The sequence below is a fragment of the Malus domestica genome, chromosome 13 (genome assembly GCF_042453785.1).
Source record: "Malus domestica chromosome 13, GDT2T_hap1".
NCBI lineage: Eukaryota > Viridiplantae > Streptophyta > Magnoliopsida > Rosales > Rosaceae > Malus > Malus domestica.
The window spans coordinates 7195889-7217553 of record NC_091673.1 but is presented as its reverse complement, the minus strand read 5'-3'; the positions used below and the strand labels follow the sequence as shown (position 1 = coordinate 7217553).

General features: G+C 39.9%; 3 protein-coding genes across 3 annotated transcripts; all 3 read right to left on the bottom strand.

The window, feature by feature from the left end:
• Positions 1-32: 32 nt before the first annotated feature.
• Positions 33-3198, bottom strand: LOC103414321 (protein SIEVE ELEMENT OCCLUSION A-like). The gene is made up of 7 exons (XM_008352718.4): positions 2850-3198; positions 2597-2725; positions 2019-2470; positions 1838-1938; positions 1599-1738; positions 1007-1498; positions 33-877 (listed from the first exon to the last, which is right to left on the bottom strand). The coding sequence occupies exons 1-7, from the start codon at positions 3123-3125 to the stop codon at positions 233-235; spliced, it is 2235 nt and encodes a 744-aa protein (XP_008350940.3). The 5' UTR covers positions 3126-3198; the 3' UTR covers positions 33-232.
• Positions 3199-13348: 10150 nt separating this feature from the next.
• LOC139190767 (uncharacterized) lies at positions 13349-14448 on the bottom strand. Its single transcript, XM_070811238.1, has 2 exons — positions 14086-14448; positions 13349-13693 (listed from the first exon to the last, which is right to left on the bottom strand). The coding sequence occupies exons 1-2, from the start codon at positions 14446-14448 to the stop codon at positions 13349-13351; spliced, it is 708 nt and encodes a 235-aa protein (XP_070667339.1).
• A 3034-nt stretch (positions 14449-17482) lies between these two features.
• On the bottom strand, positions 17483-21665 carry LOC103452052 (protein SIEVE ELEMENT OCCLUSION B-like). Its single transcript, XM_008391526.4, has 7 exons — positions 20774-21665; positions 20511-20636; positions 19789-20240; positions 19556-19656; positions 19326-19465; positions 18504-18995; positions 17483-18362 (listed from the first exon to the last, which is right to left on the bottom strand). The coding sequence occupies exons 1-7, from the start codon at positions 21302-21304 to the stop codon at positions 17706-17708; spliced, it is 2499 nt and encodes an 832-aa protein (XP_008389748.1). The 5' UTR covers positions 21305-21665; the 3' UTR covers positions 17483-17705.

The window sequence follows — 21665 nt, the reverse complement described above, 5'->3', positions numbered from 1 at the left end:
TGATAATCGGCGTACAATACCAAAAACAAAACTATCAAAAGGGAAGATGCAGATATTGCTTTATTGCATAGTAACAAGTTCCAGATTCACATCAACAAGGCTCCCTAATGACCATAGATGATATGGACCTTTTGATGTCACATTTATTTTCATAGTGTCGAAGTAGCAGCAGCATATAATTACGAAATTCAAATGTATATAAAAATCTGACGGGTGCCTGTCGAGCTCAAGCTCAATCGGTGCAGCAGCGGAACATGGAGAACCTCTCCATGAGACGGCCGCACTCAGCGCAGGCAACTGTCTCAGGCATGATTCCGGTTGCAGGCAAAATAAGATTAGTGCAGTGGTGTGGAGCCTGTTTATGCACCCCTTCTAGGTATTCATTCAGTGCCGGTGTAAACCCTATTTCAGTTGGCCTTATTTTCCAGTTGTTGTACTCCCTCAAGCTTCTCAACATGTGCTCCCCGTTGGCCTTGGACATGTCTGCTGAGCCAAGGGCGATCACTGCCCATCCGCGGTCGCTCGAGCCAAAGCTCAGCATCGATATGATCCCCTGCATTATACGATCGCTTTTCAAATGATCAGTTTGGGTTCTGCTTTGCTCGCTTAGGATTTGTCCTTTGGACTGCCACATGCTCTCGAGACGAATCCAGAAGAACCAAATGAGGTTCACCTCAAGGGTGTGGCTTAGCTTCTCAGCTTGAATGATGCTGATGATGTTCTTCACCACTTTCTCCTTAGCCTTGCTCTTCCCCACATAAAGCAATTCCAACTGAATCCCGGCTTCACGAGCCACATTTCTCGCTGCCTTTGTGAAGTTTCGGATCCACTCGATGTCTTCTCCGCCATACAAACAAATGTACTTCCTATCCGTGATCTGAAATTCATGCAAAAATCACACATTTAAGAATCTCGATAGCACATTCTAAAAAGAAATATCTTAAACAACGGGTTCATATTCACAGTTTGGCAATATAAGATGCAAATACGATAGAATAGTGCGTACCCAAGTATATAAGTTTTGATCTAGGGCATCAGCCAAAAGCTCAATCCTCCATGTTTCTTCTTCCCAAAGCATTCTCTCTTTCTGGCTAGTGAAAGGGAAGGCAATGCTTCCCCAAATGCACATCATGTGAACAGCATTCTTGTGCACAATTTTGCCTTGAGGATCCATCACAACAAGCAGAGGCTTCTTGGCAAAATTCCACTTCCTCGGGTCCCTGATGTACCTCACCATAATCGGAGACACCACCGAAGGGTGGAACACGGTGTACCATTCTATGTTATTTCTTAGCATCTCGAATTGCTGGTACTTGGCGTCAGTCCACACATCTGTAATTGGAAGCCACACAACCTCGTACTGGCTCTCCGGCCTTGTAGGGTTGTGTTGTTTTTCCAAGTACATTTGTTGGACAATCATGTACTCGTTTTCGTGGATAACGTCTAGGTCTGTGATGAACAAAATCACTACTTTCCTTTTTAGCACATCAATGTCAACCTGTATATCAGAAAAAAAAATTTCAATTAATTGGGGGAGTCAGACATTCAAAACATAGTGGCTCCTAGAAGAGAAAAGAAAGTGAGATTTTAAAGCCAACCCTCTTCTTGTTGTAGCAATCATAGAGTGCAGGCTGATCATCCTTGTAAAACAAAACCTTCAGAGGCTTCGAGTTATCAATGTGTGGTGTTTCCAAGATGCGTGCAATTGCATTGAAAGCATCCTCGTCTTTGTTCTTCTCTGCATCACATAACCATTATTTAGTTATACATAAACAAGTTATACAGGAGAAGCCTGATCAGTATTAGTACTCTCTATCTATTTTAGGTTAAGACGCACGGATAAGTTGATGTAATCTGTCGAGGATCTCTTCAAGGTGATTGAATATGTTTTCGAGCTTATGGGCCAGCGATGATAGTTCCCACGCCTCTGTCACGTACCTGATACAGCATATAGTTACTTGAGAAGGTAGACACAGTTTTCTACTTGAAAAATTAGAGCAAACCACAAAACAACTTACTCTGGCTCGGAGCCTGTGATGCCCAGAAGTTGTGATGCAGCAACTATAATAGCCCGAATTGTCCAGTAAACAGCTGTTGGGATATGAGCAGTGGCAGCTGTAGCTTTGACTTCGGGGCTCAAATGGGGGTCGTTGTGAATCTCCTGTAAGTGAACAATGGTCCTGGTCACTTTGAATATGACCCTAACCAGATTGTTGTATGCATCAAACTTCGGTTTCAAACTAGTCCCCGCACGTTCCAAGATCTCGTGCAGTTGCTTAAGCTGTCCAACTGCTTTGGCGAGTGGGTTGGTGGTGTATTGCTGAGCCAGGAGCCAAAACTCGCCATCTTTGATCGCAAATGCTCCCAAGGCAAGCACCACCTTTTCATCCCAATCGTAGTGTTGCACAATGTCTAGTATGTCCATTGCGGTCTTGTTTGCATCTTCCCTTTGCAGCGATTTGGACATTAACTGTCTCCCATTACATCAATCAACAAAGTTGACAAGTTCGTTATATTATTAAACTGTCGGTTTAAATAGCACTTACGAATAATGTTGCGTCACAATTGGAAAATAAGTATACATGTAGAGGCAAACCTCGCATTGAATTGCATTGAACACGGTGTTTGGAACATCGAAGCTGTCGTGGAGGGTACTCAGGTTAGCATGGAGGGCCTTCTCATGCTCCAAAGAATCCGCATGTATAGCTGCTGGTACTAATGCTCCCTAATTCACACACAAACATCGAAACAAAATAATCGATGAGCAACACAGTAAAGAAACTAAATTAGCAGCAGCTAAAGATTCTCTGTACATAATAATTCAGTGACAAAATTAAGCATGGACAGACCGGGACTAGAGTGCCATCATGGATGTCAGGTTTCGTGAAGCGTGAAAGAATGGCCTCAATGGTTTGAAGAATTTGTGTGACTGCAAGAGAAGGCACTTCGTAGGGATGGTCATGAGATTTATCAGTCAGCATAATTTGGTTGATCAATGCATTATCATCAGCTGTTGTCGAATACTGACGATGTCCGTCGCGCCCATCTTGAAGCAGAGGAGCGCGATTACGGCCGCCGTCTCTGCTTGTTGGGTTGACACCCTTATTGAGAGGTATCAGTGCCATTACCGAAGGTCGGGATTTCTAAGCGATGAGGGGATGGAAGAAGACCGGCAATGGCTTCAATGTGTTGGTTGCATTTGGTATTTGCTAGATAGGGTTTATATAGTAATTACTTGACGTAATAAAATGGGGAAAGAAAAAAAAGGGAGTGTGCAGCTGCTACCTTGCTTGCATTAGGGTTTAAACTAAAAAGTGTCATCTGTACTTGAGAGAATATATAGATATAGATGTTTGGATAAAGTGCTTTGGCTCTGTCAGTTTCTACACATTCTAAATATTCTTACTCCAGGAATATGTTTTTAGTTACCGGCATTAGTTACTGGCATCATGACGCACATTTTACTGTGCTCACTGTTGCATTCAGAGTCTGCATCAAGTTTCAAATATTTTCTCTGATTTATTTTTTCTTTCAGTTTCCTTTTTACTGGTGCTGTCGTGTGATTTTGAGCTTTGTTGTTCTTTACTTTGACAGTTGGGCTTCAATTTGTGCTGGGATTGGCGCATATATCATGTGTCATGTGTTACAACAATTGAAGACCAACTTGTGTTGGTGTTATGGCGCGTAACGGTGCAAGTCTTCAAAGTAACGACAAGATTGGATTGCTACAAGGAGAAGGCAGCAGCTATGTTTGACTTACCTGTGTGAATACATGACATAGATTTACTATCACAGCTATGTACGTAATAGTGAAGTGGCTGTGTGTTGAAGCAAGTCTTCAGTATGCAGTAAATGCATGTCTGCTTGGTGGATATGAAAGGTGACTTACTCAAGGCTTCTGTTTATAGAAGTAAAGGCATGCATAAGCTTGATGAGTTAGAAAACATTAAGAGGGTTGAACACGGGTGGAGAGAAAATAAGAGAGCAAGAGTGAAAGATCTTTTGGAGAGAATGGATCTGGGGAATTTTCTATGGTTTTTTTTTTGGGACTTTAACGAAAAGCTCCTGGTACTGTTCACTTTAACGAAAAACCACATTTTACACTAAAAAGTCAATCTTGGTACTATTCACCTTACCCTTTATTTTGTTCTTATCGTTAAAACTTAAAGTTTTCAAGCCATTTTCATTAGTTTTCCTTTTAAAATTTGCAAAATAAATAAATAATGCAGATGCCATGTGGTGCAATCAAGGGCATCCAACGGTACTAATTTTGAAAACCAATTGTCAGAATTATTCTAACGGTAAAAAACTCCAAAAAAACACTCAATTTTTTTCTATAAATACCCAAACATTTTCTTCTTTCCCCACACCACAACTCAATACTAAAATCTCATATATTTGTTTCTGCTTCCCAAATCCTTTTGTTACTACAAAAAATGAGTAAGACAGCAAATTGGTCAATCGGGAAAGATGCAACTTTGCTTAAGTGTTGGGTGTGTGTTGCTCATGACCCCGTCACAAGAAATGAGATGATGGTGCAACAAATATGGATGAAGATTCATGCACAATTTGTCAAGCAAATTCAAGGCACATTCAGGACCAAGCAATCTCTATTACGTAGGTACAAAGATCTACATAAGAAGTTGAAATCTTAGCAAGAAGCTGTCACAAAATAGGAAGCAATTTATCGAAGTGGCAATAATCTATCAAATGAGGTAATTACATTTCATTTTTAGTATATTTCAAATGTTTCACAATTCTTTTTTCAGCAACTACAAGAACAAACGCGGTTCAATTTTGACAACAACAAATTTCATAAAGCATGAATGTTGAAACGTTGTGAAAACATACTCCGAAATACAAAATAGTGCCATTCGTTGTGAAGCACATTCCGAACTACTAAGAATAGTAATATTTCAATATCTTTGGCGGGTTGTAATACTATACTTTTGCCTTGCATTTGAAATAAATTATTGAAATTAGACAATTGTTTTGTTTTCATAGGGCAAGCTTACAAAGCATAAAAATTATATTTGTGAATGGAGCTCTTGCCCTTCATAAATGGTATGGATTGTTCATAGTGAATAGTAAGGACAATTCACTGCCCTAGCCCTGCCTTAACTTTACCCTCTTAAAATGGGTGGATAGCTTGCTCTTAGTACGGAAGTTTATTCAGCCAGATAGTCCCCACCAAAAGAAATTTGGACAATAATTACGTAGTACAAACCACTAATTAAGTGATGCTATCAGTAACTTGCTTTTAATCACATACTAGCACTTCAGTGTTGAGTTGTATTACGAATCTCGATCATCACCTGATCCTCTTTTTGAGGATCCCGAAGATCTGTGAATCGTTTCCATTCATCATACATCGTACGATTATTACAAAAGATCTGTGGATCATCATCCCGAAGATCTGGGATCCTCAAATCGTATCCGTTCATTGTATATCGTGCGGCCAATTTTTGTCAGCTACTATTCATATTTAATTTAAAATAATTTCTGACCACACGATATACGATGAACGGACATGATATGAGGATCTGAAGAGGATCCTCATTCGCATTACAAAGCCTCGGTATAATTAGTATTAGAGTCCTTATTTTATTTTTTGTTAAATAAATTCATACATTCTTCAATGATTAAAGAATGATCTCTCGACCAAGGTATAAAAAATCGATAATATCGGCGATATTTCGCCGATATTATCGTTTTTTGGGGAGTCCGATATTTCTACACATATCCGATAGGTTTTCGTCAAAATATCGAGATAATATCGATAATATTGCGATATTAGCGATATTATCGCGACATTGCTTGAAGGCGACGCCGATGGAGTAGACGGCGACGAGCATGAGGGCCTTGAGCATCTGGATGAAGGAGACGAAGAGGAAGATGTAGGCGGAGTTGGAGAGCCAGAGGGAGAGGGAGTAGAGAGCGCCGATGGGGACGACGGAGGAGAGGTAGAGGTCGCGGGACATGGTGACGGGCTCAACGAGGAGGAAGGCGAGGGAGGAGCAGAGGGAAAGGAAGTAGAGAGCGCTGATGGGGATGACCGATTTGAGGTAGAGCCACATGGTATCTATGTTGCTTGGCTCTTGGTTGAAAAGGGGTGCGAAACTGAGAAACAATGGAGAGATTAAAAGCCTTTTCAGATTTTCTAGAGAGAGATGGGCAAATTGGGATTTATTTTAGCCTTTGATTTAGAATCCTAAGAAATTCACTACATGGATGCATGGCATGTGGCCAGCCTTGTCTGTTGAAAGGGATGATCTGCTACGGAGAGATAGAGAGCCTTTTGAGGCTCTGGGCTCGAGGCAAGGGCAAAAGATGTAGCAGCTGCTAGGGTTTTTCAATTCAAACAGGAAGCTGCTGCATCAGCATATATTGTAGTTGTCGCTGCACTTTGACACAAGTGTGAACTTGGACGTGTTGGGCCGTGTTTCTCTTCAATAGCACCAGGTTTTTAGTTCGAATCCAGGTGATCTTTGTCCTTTTTCTTCTTTATATATAAATGATTATGGTGTGTTTAGACTTCTTTCATTAATTACTACATATTTTCTACACTCACAATGTTTGTCAGCTCGCTATATAATCAACTTGATAATGTTAAATCCATCATGCAATGCATTTCCTTCCAATTTTTTGTGATAAATGAATAGATAATTAACTAAATAAATATCCTGCAAAGTTTCAATAAAAATTTCCAAGTTTTTCTTACAATTTCCGTGGTTTCCATATAATTTTTATCGATATCGATATTATTCCGATATTTCCGTGTTTTCGGACTACCGATATTACCGATATTTTCTTCCTTGCTCTCGACTCATGAAGCCTGTGAGCAGATTAAGTTCTCAATCAGAAGTACTGATCAAGACATAAGTTTTCTTACGAATCAACCGGAACCAAATCAAAGAACTTGAAGTGGAAAGGTAAAATGCATCAAAGGATAATTTATCGTTGAATATATATTAAACAAAACTTCTTCAGCCAACCATTATAATTTAGAAAACAAATATATTGTAGTTTATGCGTTGTGCGATAATTTTTGTTTATTTTTTTTGAACAAATAGTAGTATTTACATTAAATGAAAGAGGTTTAGCCTCACAATGGTCTAACAATAATATGGTTTAAATTCGACTTTAGCGAGAATCGAACCTAAAACCTCTCACTTACAAATGAAGAAGAATATCATTAAACTAAACTGTAGTACTAAGTGACGTTATTCGATAATTAGGGCCAAAAAATCTATAACTTTAATGGCAGACTTTAAAAAGCTAGGCACTAAACTTATTTTCAAGTCAAATGGTACCCAGTAAATTAAATAATTAAGATAATCTCTCTTATAATTCTTTAATAAAGGGTAAATTACATGGTACTCATTCAAGTTTAAGGTCTATTACAACCTCATACAACATCTTTAAAACATTTCACTTTCATACCTCACGTACTATTTTATTTCAAAATAATAGTTCCGTTAGATTTTCCATCCATTGATCTGTTAAATGTTGACGTGGCATTAGTGGACCCTGTTACACGTCAGCCCACTCCCTCCAAAACTTGCACACATGGATATCCATCTGCCACGTCATGCCAACTAGCAAAAAGTGTCACGTGGCAAAAATTTCAAATTTCAAAACTTTCCTGCCAATTTTTTTTTTTTTTTGAATTCTTATTTCTTTATGGGTTTTGGCGGCTAAATTATGAACAATTGCATCAGATGCAATCCAAAATGTAAAAATGCATATCCCCACATAATTGAACCTAGTAATCAATGAATAGGCAAAAATGTATTCCAATATCCAAATAGGCAACTAAAGTAGCAATATATTTCACTTTCTTGGTAACCAAATAACAAGCATGTTCCATATATTGGCAACCAAAGCTAACATCTAGGAGTTCAACTGGAAATAACAATAAAAAAACCCTAACAAGCTAGCATGTTCCCAAAAGGATATCCAGCCAATAGCAAAATAACAGTTCCTAATAACTTACAAATCCAATTGGGAGCAAAATAACAGTTCCTAGCTAAGCAAAAAAATAGTTCCTAGCTGTTGCCAACATTCACAAAAAATTCCAGCCACTAGCAAAAATTCCAACATAAAAAAACCTAGTTTGTTCTTGTATGGCAACACTTTTCACTTTCTTGGTTGCCTTGTCTTTCTCTTCTTCACTCCTTCATCTGTTTGAACCTCTGAATTACCTCTTCCAGATGTGCTTGATGCCTACATCCAATGTTCAGTACAACAATATCCAAATCAACAACAATATAAGCCACAAGTTATCACAAAAGAATATCCACATCCACTGCATACAAAAGAATCCCTAAGTTATCACAATATAGGCCACAAATTCATTTACAAACGCTAACTAAATAAAACAAGTGAACCAGTGCTTACCTTGAGTTTCCTTCCCCTCTTCCTTGGTACACCACCTAGATTACTAGATGCTCCATGTGCAGAACTTGATGCCTAAAACAAATTAAAGGATTTCAGGATTGTTGATGCACAAAACCGGGAGGTCTTGGAACAACGTAAATCTGACCGTGAATCTGCAAGAAAGTAAAGAACACAAGATGTATCGTGATTCACCCCAATATTTGGGCTACGTCCACACTGATGTTGATTGTATTTCTCTGTAACTGTATGTATGGATTACAAGTGTGAGGGGGAGTCCCCCCACAGAAAGATAGAGTTTGAGAGAGCTTTGCTCTGAATATGAGAGCCTCTGTTTGGGGATGTGAGACTTGAGAATTGTGAGGGTGAGGAGTCCCATTTATAGACTAAGGGCTCCTCCCCTTTTACATAGATCATGAGCTCAATGTTTGGAAGCCCAAGTAACGAGACCCAATATAATATGGTACTAATAGTAGTCCCCCAAGTCTTCAGTCAAGAGAGTCTTTTGGCTGGAGACTTTGAAATTCAGTCCATGTATGAGCTGAAGTAACTAGATGTCGTCTAGAACTGATACTCGATATGAGGCGTGTTCAATGTGAAATGATGCTCAACTAGAAGTAGCATATGTTGCGAGGCTGCTCGGCTTGTGGCTTATGTTGCCTTGGTTGGCTTAGCTTGTGGCGTTTGAAGGTGAGAGAGTCCCTTTTATAGAATAAGGGCTCGCTCCTCAATATATGAATGATGGGCTAGAGTTGATGCTCTCTAATGATGGTGAGGGAGTCCCTTTTATAGAATAAGGGCTCGCTCCTCAATACATAAGTGATGGGTTAGGAGTGATGTTCGCGGCGAATCGGTTGCTCAGTAGGCGGTGATGCTCTCTAATGAATGTGAGGGAGTCATTTTTATAAAATAAGGGTTCGCTCCTCAATACATAAGTGATGGGCTAAAAGTAATGCTCGGGCGAAGTGGTTGCTCAGCTGGCGGCGATGTTCTCTAATGAAGGTGAGGGAGTCCCTTTTATAAAATAAGGGTTCGCTCCTCAATACATGAATAATGGATGCTCTCTAATGATGGCTAGAGAGTCTCTTTTATATAATAAGGGCTCGCTCCTCAATACATAAGTGATGGGTTAGGAGTGATGCTCGCGGCGAGGCAGTTGCTCAGCTGGCAGCAATGCTCTCTAATGAAGGTGAGAGAGTCCATTTTATAAAATAAGGGTTCGCTCCTCAATACATGAATAATGGGCGCTCTTTAATGAGTGAGGGGGTCCCTTTTATAGAATAAGGGTTCGTTCCTTAATACATAAATAATGGGCTAAGTCCCCCAAGTAACTTTCATGAGGCCCAGTTGCGGAAGCCCAATATATGGTACATAGTGTAGTCCCCCAAGTCTTCAGTCAATATAGTCTGTTGGCTGGAGACTTCAAATTCAATCCATGTATGGGCCGAAGTGACGGTTGTTCAGAGACGGTATTTGTATACCATGCACTGAAGCTTTGTAGGTGAAACTTTGAAGCTAGAGCTTTTGTAAATGAAGCTTTTGAAGTCGGAGCTTTGTAAATGAAGCTTTCGAAGTTTGAGTTCTTGTAAATGAAGCTTTCGAAGCTGGATCTCTGTAAATGAAGCTTTCGAAGCTGGAACTCTGTAAATGAAGCTTTCGAAGCTGATTGACATGAGTGATGCTCATGAATGTTTATGTTGATTGACATGAGTGATGCTCATGGATGTTGACATGAGTGATGCTCATGAATGTTGACATGAGTGATGCTCATGAATGTTTATGAATGTTTATGTATGATTGACATGAGTGATGCTCATGAATGTTTATGTATGATTGACATGAGTGATGCTCATGTATAATTTTGGAGTACTGGACGTACTTTTGATCACCTAGTTGGTGATAATAGCGGCAGGCTGCCGAATAATTTTGGAGTACTGGACGTACTTTTGATCACATGGTTGGTGATAATAGCGGCAGGATGCCGAATAATTTTAAAGTACTGGACGTACTTTTGATCACCTGGTTGGTGATAATAGCGGCAGCGTGCCGAATAATTTTTGAGTACTGGATGTACTTTTGATCATCTGGTTGGTGATAATAGCGGCAGGGTGCCGAATAAATTTGGAGTACTGGACGTACTTTTGATCACCTGGTTGGTGATAAGCAAGTGAGTGTCTGGTCAGACAAGAGATCACCATGAGCATGTGGCTTATCATTCTATAAGTTGGTAGACTTCTTTAATCAGCAACAATGTTGATCAATGGATCTAGTTGCTCAATAATTTCTGACAATAAATGACAGTATGAGTAGACCGTATAATGAATAAATCAAATTGACAAAGTTTGTCAAGACAAAATATTGTATTATGTGCCTTTTGTGAATAAATGATTTATTCTGTTGTGTGATAAATGACATGTTGCATAAATCAACAATATATTAGGTATTGCCTAAATATGTGTGTATATATATGTAATCATGAATAAATGATTTATTCAGTTGTTTGATAAATCACACGTTGTATAAATCAATAACGTGGTAATAATCATGTGATATCAGAAATAATAATTATATTATTTAATCATAAGTCATCATGACATAAAAATAATAAAATTATTATTTTATAATTAGTCATCATCACACAAATAAAATAATAAGATATTAAATAAATAATGATATTGAGAAAACATAATGATGTGAAAAGTAAAACTCTTTTTCTTTTTCTTTTTCCTTTTGTCCCTTCATGATGAAGGTTTCATCACCGCACTATCAGATCATATATATATATATATATATATGTATGTATGTATATACATATATTTATCGTGAGGTGCCGCATTATATGCACACATATCATGAAAGCAAATAATATATAGCTAACTGTGCACTAAAATATAAATGTGATAGAAATGATGTGGCCTTATGTTAAAAAATATACACACAGATGTAAAGCAAAAATATCTTATCAAAATAATAATAAAGTAATAAAATAATAAAAGAAAGAATCTTATCTTGTTATTGTTCCCGTGGCTTTTTCAGAAAAGCCTTTTCATGATGAAAGTTTCATTGTTGATGGGCATCTTCTGGCACACTTTGATGCTTTTCATTTTGTGAATACTGAAGACAGCAAGCTCCACGTTACTGTTAGAAAATCAAACGTTTTGCAATAGTAGTGATGCTGTGGGACTCTTATCTTCCTGGCTTTTTTCAGAAAAGCCATTTCCTATGCTCTCGAACTCCTCGAAAGCGAGCTCCGAATGCTCGTGGATTTTTTGCAAGCCAGTTCTCCGTGGCTTTTCCCGTTGCTTTTTGGAGAAAGTGAAGCATCATCTCTTGACTCTTTTAGGATCAATTTTCCTACCATTGAATGTGGTTCGTAGTTCGCATTGGTTTTCCCCCTCTTCAGATTCATTCTTTAGCTGCTTATTGATCTGTTGATGCTTATTAATCCCTTGCGTTTCTTTCTCATCGTCATTGATGCTGTTATAATCAGAAGGCGTGGATGGGTTCGACGACGAACACATGAAAGTCGAATAAGCTTAGTGATCAGGCCACCGTAGCCCGCAACAACTCCCTCTAGGAGCATCTATACTTCAGCCACGTCTCATCTCCCCTTTCTTCCATCCGTGAAACCCGTCATCGTTGCCCTCGGCGGCTACAAGAGGCTCTACAGGGTTTGCGTCCGCCCTATTCTGAGTCGACTCAGCGACTCGGACATGGTCAGAAGAGTCTGGACTCGGGACGAGGTTCAGCTCTCTCTGTCTCTGTTCTGCGTTGATTATTACGAGGTTCAACTCTACAGGGTCTGATGTTTCTGTAGTCGAAGAGGGTCTGCGTCCGCCCTATTCTGAGTCGACTCAGTGACTCAGATATGGTCAAAAGAGTTTGGACTCTGGACGAGATTCAACTCTCTTTATCTCTGTTCTGCGTTGATTACTACGAGGTTCAGCTCTACAGGGTCTGATGTTTCTGTAGTCGGAGAGGATCTGAGAGTAGAGTTTGTGGGTGACAAGGTCAGTTCCCATCTTGGAAATCTTCTTTTTGAGCTTGGTGTTCCAGTAGATTTTGACATCATTGTCTGTTCTTCCTGGTAGTCATTTTGTAATGAGAGACCACCCGCATTACATAAGCATGGAGTAAGAGAGAGAGAGAGAGAGAGATGCTGTGATTGTGTTTCCATCGCTGCCGCCGTGACCGGGAGCTGGAGCGGGATACGTGGGTCTTATAGTGACTGTGCAGGTGTTTGGTTCTTTGGTTTCTGCATATTCACGGTGGAGTGTGGTAAGATCTCACGGTGGTGAGATGAAAAAATGAAAGAGAGCCGACATAGCTGTTCATGTCGATTCCCACAGACGGCGCCAAATGTTGATGCACAAAACCGGGAGGTCTTGGAACAACGTAAATCCGATTGTGAATCTACAAGAAAGTAAAGAACACAAGATGTATCGTGGTTCGCCCCAATGTTTGGGCTACGTCCACACTGATGTTGATTGTATTTCTCTGTAACTGTATGTATGGATTACAAATGTGAGGGGGAGTCCCCCACAGAAAGAGAGAGTTTGAGAGAGCTTTACTCTAAATATGAAAGTCTCTGCTCGGGGATGTGAGGCTTGAGGATTGTGAGGGTGAGGAGTCCTTTTTATAAACTAAGGGCTTCTCCCCTTTTATATAAATCATGGGCTCAATGTCTGGAAGCCCAAGTAACGAGGTCCAATATAATATGGTACTAACAAGGATTAATAAAGTCTTAAATCAACTTAGAAATCATATAACTTTGTACAAGGTTATATGTCACCTATTGTCTTGTAGGAAGATGCATGTGATGAGTCCTGGTATTGTGGCCTTTTTTTTTACATATTCCACATTTGACGGTCCATGGACCTTTCTTTGAGAGATGTTGTGGCTGTGGAATATCTCCACTTCTGTTAATGGCCTCATTTTGTGTAGGATTAGCTTATTTCTCATTTTCTGCAGCCTCTTTGTTTCTCTTCTTCTTGGGTCTTCCAGGTTGTTTAGTATATAGAGGAGGTTGGATAGGTGGATTTTCAGTGACCTCCCACATTGACATCCCATTCATTGGCTGGATCAAGTGTCCATATATTTCCAAGTACATGACCTTGGAATAACAAACATCCACATAGTATTCTGGCTTATCCCTCTTGTAATTAATGGCAGCAATGGCATGGCTGCATGGAAGACTAGTGAGGTTAAATCCCCGACATGAACATGTACGTTCAGTCAAGTCAACAACAAATTGGTCACCTCCTCCAGCATCTACTTGGAATTTAGTCCCACCAGACTATTGAGCAATGCATTGACCACTCTCTATTTTTGCAACCTCCAACTTCTTCTTAATCTTAAGGCACAAATCTCTAGGTTGTCTCGGCATAATGTCTCTTCTCATTTAAATCCTTCTCATCAACATGGTATGAATAATATGAAGCATGGTAACAATTGGTTTCGACCTTGCCTTCACTATCACTACATTGAAACTTTCACACAAGTTGTTCAGCAACATTTCACACTTGGTATACGTTTGAAAATGGGACCTACTCCAGTGAATGGCAGGTCTCTTCATGAGCCAATCATATGCATCTTAACTCAATAATCTAAGCTCATTCACAGATCTTCTAAAGTGTAGAATTGTAGTGGTCTTGGCAACAACCCATAAAGCATCTTTCAACGTCTTACCTTAAACCGTTCTCTATAGTTTGTGTACAAATGCCGCACACAAAACCTGTGGTGAAAATCAGGAAGAACCGTTAAGAATGTAAGAATTAAACCCTTCTGCTTGTCATTAATGAATGTCCAATAATGCTGATTTATAATCCCAATATCCTCGGCCAGAATCTCCAAGAACCAAATCCCGAAATCTTTGTTCTCCATCTCAACAACTGCATAAGCTATCACCCAAGTTTCATCATTGGGATCTATCCCTACAACAACTAACAATTGACCCCCATGCTGAGACTTCAAATGACAACCATCTAAACCAATCAAGGGTCTGCAACCATACTTGAAACCTTCCTTGCATGCACCCAAACACACATACATCATTTGAAACCTTCATTCATCCAACTTTATCTTCATAGTGCTCCCCGGGTTTGTCTTTTTAATTTCCTCGGCAAAATCTCACAATCTTGTGTAGATGTTTACGCTCTATAATCTTCATAACAGCAACCATAGCCCTATAAGCTTTCATCTTAGAGCAACCGTATTTCCATTTAGCTTCAATGGTATCCATAAAAGACTCAACAGACCATGTTGGATTAAGTTATATCATTTCCAAGTATTGCTCAGTAAGCTAAGACTATTTCATATTCCTATTCATCCATAATCTACCACATATGTGGTGATCCAAAATCTTCTTTATCTGCATTTTATTTGAATTGCACATCTTCCCGCACTTGATAAGCCACAGACAACCTTCTTTGCATGCTGCATCAACCTTGAACTTCTCATTTCGTGGAAAATTGACATCCCCATACCCATTTATGATAAAGTGCCTAACTACTGCCTTTTTGAACTGTGCGACATCCCTAAATATCAACCCTAAGGACAAGTGAGGGTTCTTTATGTCAGTCTTCTAATTAAACTCAGGATAATGCTCAATGTTGCTTAGACCACCGTCTTTATCTTCATGTACACTGTGAAGGCCATCCGAATTGTAATCCGGCTCACCAACAAGATCTACATCAATTTCTTCTTCAAATTTTTCCCTTTGTTGTCGAGATCCCTCCCATATTGTGGTTTATTTTGTTCCTTAATGCTAGCCAACACTGCATCCTCCTGTGCATCCACATGATCATCTACAAACTTCATAAACTGTAAATGATTTTCATCAGTAGGAAATTCTTCTTCTATGGAGTCACTGTCATTCTCATCATCTTCTTCTTCCAATTCTTCATCACCCACTTCAGCCACTCCTTCATCCTTAACCCCTTCATCGGCCACTCCTTCATCCTTCACCCCTTCATCAGCCACTTCTTCATCAGCTACCCTTTCATCAGGCACTCATTCACCCATTACTCCATCACCAACTACTCTATCACCCATTTCATCAGGCACTTCTTCAACAGCTTGAGTTACACATTGGGAAGGCACACTACATCCACCACTAAGGCCACTAATTGGATATTCTATGGCTAGCTTGGCCTTTCCTCTATTCACTTGCATTGGCATTTCCTCTATCAAATTGCACTGGTCATCCTTACCACCATCAAGTTCTTCAGTAATCACCCTACTCTGAGCAACCGGTTCAAATGACTTCATAAACTTCATCTCTTGAGAGACATTCTTCGGGTGTTATCTTTTCAATATACACATCAATTAGAGTGTGGTTTGGCACAAATTTGCACATGTTGATAACATCTGAATCTATCATTAAAGGCTTCAACCTATTTCGAATTTCCATCACTGGGATCCTATACTGGTAACTCATGAAGACATTCGCATATCCCAATTCCTCAACCATATTGTCAACCTCGAGCAATGACATGAAATCTTTGTCACATTAGTCAAAGAAATCCACCTTCCCTCCAACATAGAAGTCTTCACTAAGTTGTCAACCGTGATACATTTTGATTGTGAATAGTTCATTGTTCCCTGAAATTGCAACATAAAAAACCCTATTATAAACTGATGAAACCCCAATTTCTGCATGAAAATTCCTATTTTAAAGTGATGAAACCTAAAATTCAAGACCCAGGACCACAAAACAATTCACAGATAAAGACACACCATAAATGACAATGTGGCGTCCCAAATAAAGGCACAACTAAAGGCATAGATAAAAGCATAAATAAAGCATCATACACACAAGGTACAAATAAAGGTATAAACAAAGCACTGCCAAACATACATAACCCACAAGCTTTTTTCCAACATGATTAAACAAGGACAAAAGTCCTCCATTAACCGACAACACCAAACAACTTTTCGTTCCCCACCATTTTCGAACAAAGCAATTTAAAATTAGGAAATATAGATCCAAAATTACAAAGTACACACAATTTCAGATCCTCAACATTTTTGAATACTTCAACCATTTTCGAACAGTCCAAGCATTATCGAACAACACAAAATAAAGAAACCAAAAAGCACTAATCGTATGTTGGGAATGGATCTAACGGATCATCCCTCCTTTCCCAAGTCATTTTCAGCCTTCGACTTCGAATCCTTCACTTTGAAGCACTTGCTTATCGTTGCAATTGGGAGCTGGTTCTGGGTTGTGGATTGTGGGTTGCAGGTCACAAGTTAAGGGCTGTTATGGGTAGTGGGTACGACGCCGATAGGAAATCGACGGGTAGAGAGTGATGAAAATAAGGTTTTGCAACGGAAGTAAGGTTTCACTGCCGGGGCTAGGGTTACCAGAACTTCATCCTTCTCGATTTTGGGTTTGGGAATGGTGGTGTGCTCGATGATAGTGGGGTTGTGTTGGTTACTGGGATGGGAATAGTGGGTTAGAGATTCAAGAAACATTTTAATTTTAAATTTGCCATGTTGTCAGTCCACGTGGTTCGACGTGGACTATAAAATTCCACGTGTGCAAGTTTTGGAGGGAGTGGACTGATGTGTAACGGGATCCACTAATGCCACGTCAGCATTTAACAACCAATGGATAGAAAATCTAACAGATGTATTATTTTGAAATAAAATGGTAATGAGATGTATGAAAGTGAAATGTTTTAAAGATGTTGTATAGGATTGTAATAGACTTCAAACCTGAGAAGGTATTATATGATTTACCCTTTAATAAACGAACTACTTTAGTTCATTAACTATATTTCATCATCTCTATATATATTAATCTTAACAGGCAGCCACGCATGCCATCAGAGGCAATGTTAACAAATTAGGAGACGAAAATGACAACGGTAACATGAATAATGTTAAATTCACAAAATTTATTTACTATTTTGTTTGCCAAATAATGTGTTAGAGTGTGTGTAATTATCTTATCTGTTAATAACTAATAATATTCAAAGTGGATCCAAGTTTAACCAATCAAATACTACCGCATCATTTGGTGAAAGTGTTTGATATGCGAATAGCTAGTACTCTAATAACGTACTAAAATGAACCCATATTAAAAATAATTGAAATTTATTGATAGCGATAATATTGGATCATAATATGAAAACACACTGTAGGCGGCACCTAATGCACCAGCATAATTTAGATGTCACATTTATTGTCATACATAATATAGCAAACTTCGAGTAGTGAAAAGCAGCAGAAGCCTGTAATCAGCAAGGGAAACTCAACGTATCATAAAAATCACACTTGTGGTCTGGTGCAACATAAGCTCATCAATCAGTGCAGCAGCGGAACATGGTGAACCGCTCCATGAGGCGGCCGCATTCAGCGCAGGCCACAGTCTCTGGCATGAGTCCAGTGGCAGGCAATATGAGACTGGTGCAGTGATGTGGAGCTTCTTTATAAACCCCAGCCAGGTACTCATTCAGTGCGGGCACAAACCCTATCTCACTCACCCTTCTATTCCACAAGTTAAACTCCCTCAAACTTCTATGCATGTGCTCCCCATTAGCCTTAGACATATCTGATGAACCGGCGCCAATCACAGCCCACCCGCGGTCACTTGAACCAAAGCTCAGCATCGATATGATCCCCTGCATCACTGCATCATTCTTTATGTTGTCGGTCCTAAATTGACCTGACCGAAAAGCCTCGGACTGAATCTGTTGTCCCTTGGACTGCCACATGCTCTCGAGACGCAACCAGAAGAACCAGATGAGGTTCCACTCAAGAGTGTGGCTTAGCTTCTCAGCTTGGATGATGTTCATGATGTTCCGGACCACTTTCTCCTTAGGCTTGCTCCTCCCCACATAAAGCAATTCCAACTGGATCCCAGCTTCTTGAGCCATTTTTTTTGCTGACTTTGTGAAGTTTCTGATCCAATCTATGTCTTCCCCACCATACAAGCAAATGTATTTCCCTTCTGTGATCTGAAATCGGTCATTTCAAGAATTAGTATTTGTTACATTAAGTGACATGTTATGCTATCAAACTGTAATATTCCGGACACTAATTAACAGTCTGACAACATAGCATGCTAAATATCATAAAGTGAATATATAGGGATGTACCCAGGTAATTAGGTTTTGATCGAGGGAGTCTGCCAAAAGCTCCATCCTCCATGTCTCCTCGTCCCAGAGCAACTTCTCTCTGTTGCTAGTGAAAGGGAAGGCAGCGCTTCCAAAAACACACATCATGTGAACCGCATTGGTGTGCACTATTTTTCCTTGAGGGTCCATCACCACAAGCAGAGGCTTCTTGACGTAGTTCCATTTATCCTGCTTCCTGATGTACCTGATGACAGTCGGAGAGACAACCGAAGGGTGGAACACTGTGAACCATTCCATGTTCCTTCTAACTTCCTCAAACTGCTGGTACTTGGCGTCGGTCCACATGTCCACAATAGGAACCCACACAACCTCGTACTGGCTCTCTGGCCTAGTTGGGTTATGCCGTTTTTCCATGTACATTTGTTGCACAATAATGTACTCGTTTTCGTGGACAACGTCTAGGTCCGAAAGGAACAGTATCACAACCTTCCTCTTCAGCACATCAATGTCAACCTGTTTGATATATCCATTGGGTATGAGGGCGTTAAATTGGTTAATTAAACATTGAAATCATAACTCTAACATTAATTTTCCTTCCAAGTATGTGTTTAATGCAAGTTAAATGCATGGCTTAATTAAAGATCATCTATTAGAGCTTGTTAGAATTCACTTGATTAAAAATAATTAAGTACTTGATGAAATCATTCAGCACTTCTATTTCCTTATTAATTTTTTCAATCAAGGTTAGTTGACCTGATGATATTGAAAATGATCTTGGTTGATCAATTCTATTTGATTATATATATTGTGGGGATAGAAGAGAAGTGAGATTTCAGAGCGAACCCTCTTCTTGGTGTAGCAATCATAGAGTGCAGGCAGATCGTCCTTGTAAAACAAGACCCTCAAAGGCTTGGTGTTATCAATGTGTGGTGTTTCCAAGATGTAAGCAATTGCAGCTAAGGCTTCATCATCCTTCTTCCTCTCTGCATCCCATCAGACCATTAGTCTCTAGATAGGCATTTGCATAGACATATAGGGTAATTAATTATAAGCTAGCTCTACTCGTTACTCACGGATGATATCTTGTAATCTGTCGAGATTGTCCTTGAGGTGGCTGTGTATGTTTTCGAGCTTATGGGCCAAGGATGATAGTTCCCATGTCTCTGTCACATACCTAATAAAAGCCAAATAAACGGAAAACATAATAACTTTAACATAGCGTTTTCTTGCTTGTCAAAAAATGTTAATTAATGTTGTCAGACTGAATATAAACCACACACATGCATCCAGAAGAACGAGTACTTACTCAGGACCCATGCCAGTGATCCCCAAAAGTTGTGATCCAGCAACTACAATACTCCGAACCGTCCAGTAAACAGCTGTGGGGATAAGAGCAGTGTTAGCCGCTGACTTTGCTTCAGTTGTCAAGTGGGGATCGCGGTGGAGGTCATGTAGCTGAACAATGCACTTGGTCACGTTGAGCACGGCCCTAACCAGATTGTTGTAGGCGTCAAACTTGGTCTTCAAGCTAGTTCCGGCACGTTCCAGTATCTCTTGCACTTGCTTAAGCTGCCCAACCGCTTTTGCAAGAGGGTTGGCGGTGTAAAGTTGAGCCACAAGCCAATATTCACCATCTTTCACAGCAAAAGCTCCCAAAGCAAGAACAACCTTCTCATCCCAGTCGTAGTGTTGCACAATGTCTAATATGTCCATGGTTATCTTGTTGGCATCTTCCCCGGACTGCCACTTGCAGAACATCTGTCACACACATATATAGAGTGCCAAGACAATTAATAGGGCACTTATTTTGTAAATTTAATTAAAGGGACAAATTAATCATAATGCTGATTGTTTTGCAATAGTGCTAATTATCTATAGTAAGAAAGGATTTTTTTTATGTTACCGACTGTGAATCTAGACCATTAATCAAATTAATTATTGTTTGAACGTGTGATACACGTTCACATTTATGTATCTATCACATGAACGCCACAACTAGTTATAAACTATAGTATGTATATCATAAACCTCGCAGGAAATTTCATTAAACAGGCTGGTTGGAACATCGTAGTTGTCATGGACGCCACTCATGGTAGCATAAAGAGCCTTATCATGCTCCAAAGCATCGGCATGTGCACCTGGCACTGGTGCTCCCTAATTATACACAAACAATGTCACATTATGAGCAACAAAGTATCATAAATAAACTAAATCATTTATAAAATTTCAACGTAGTGGATTTTTATGCGATTGTGATTTTATCGTCTTTATCTCGTTAGAACCAAACTTACAGTGAAAATGCCGTGGATGTCAGGTTGGGTAACGTGGGACAGGATGACGTCGACGGTTTGAAGAATGTGTTTCAAAGAAAGAAGAGTGACATCATAGGGACGGGCATGAGACTTGTCACTAGCCAGAATTTGGTTGGTCAGCATACTGTCATCAGAAGTTATTGAAGATTGGCGACGCCCAGTTTTGAGCAGAGGGCGGTTGTAGTGGTCTCCGCCTCTGCGTCCTCCGGCGGTGGGATTATTGTAATACTGACCAGCTGGTGCACGGGGCGCATTGTAATTCTGAGCACCTGGGGCATCGGGTGCAGTATAATTCTGAGCAGCCGGTACAAGAGCCGGATTGTAATTCTGAGCAGCTGGGATGGGGGTCTGGGTATAATTCTGAGCAGCTGGTACAGGGGCCTGATCATAATTCCGAGCAGCAGGTGCAGCAGGGGGGTTGTTATAATTCTGAGCAGCCGGTAGAGGGGGGTTATTATAATTCTGAGCAGGTGCAGGGGCCTTAGGGAAATTCTGAGGAACAAGGGCCATTTTCGAAAGGTTGAGGCTGTTAGCTTGGCTGTGAGGGGATGGGAGAGAAGAGAGAAATGGCTTCGATGTTTGTTGGTTTCAGTTCCAGCTAGCTAGCTAGGGTTTATATAGTTGATGCATGCAATTAAAATGGAGAGAAAAAGAAGTGCAAAAACAATATGTGGTAGCAGCTACCTTGCTTCCATTAGGGTTTGCTCCAAAAAGTGCCAGGAGAGAGAGTAGAGATTATAATATTTGATATTTTTACTCTTTAGAGACAAGGGTCTATTCATGTATCTGGTTGCATTCGAAATCCTTCTTCACGAAGGGTTACCTAGCTATCTTGATATTCTTACTCTAGGAATATTTGTTATTCATGCAT

What these genes read in the sequence shown, in the direction of transcription:
- LOC103452052 (XM_008391526.4), bottom strand. Translation starts at nt 21,304, where the DNA reads ATGGCCCTTGTTCCTCAGAATTTCCCTAAGGCCCCTGCACCTGCTCAG. An exon ending in ACATCCACGGCATTTTCACT is followed by an intron (nt 20,637 to 20,773) that starts GTAAGTTTGGTT and finishes GTGTATAATTAG; the next exon opens with GGAGCACCAGTGCCAGGTGC. An exon ending in CAGATTACAAGATATCATCC is followed by an intron (nt 19,466 to 19,555) that starts GTGAGTAACGAG and finishes GATGGGATGCAG; the next exon opens with AGAGGAAGAAGGATGATGAA.
- LOC139190767 (XM_070811238.1), bottom strand. Translation starts at nt 14,448, where the DNA reads ATGTATGTGTGTTTGGGTGCATGCAAGGAAGGTTTCAAGTATGGTTGC. An exon ending in ACTATAGAGAACGGTTTAAG is followed by an intron (nt 13,694 to 14,085) that starts GTAAGACGTTGA and finishes ATTGCTCAATAG; the next exon opens with TCTGGTGGGACTAAATTCCA.
- LOC103414321 (XM_008352718.4), bottom strand. Translation starts at nt 3,125, where the DNA reads ATGGCACTGATACCTCTCAATAAGGGTGTCAACCCAACAAGCAGAGAC. An exon ending in ATGATGGCACTCTAGTCCCG is followed by an intron (nt 2,726 to 2,849) that starts GTCTGTCCATGC and finishes TGTGTGAATTAG; the next exon opens with GGAGCATTAGTACCAGCAGC. An exon ending in ATCAAAACTTATATACTTGG is followed by an intron (nt 878 to 1,006) that starts GTACGCACTATT and finishes CATGAATTTCAG; the next exon opens with ATCACGGATAGGAAGTACAT.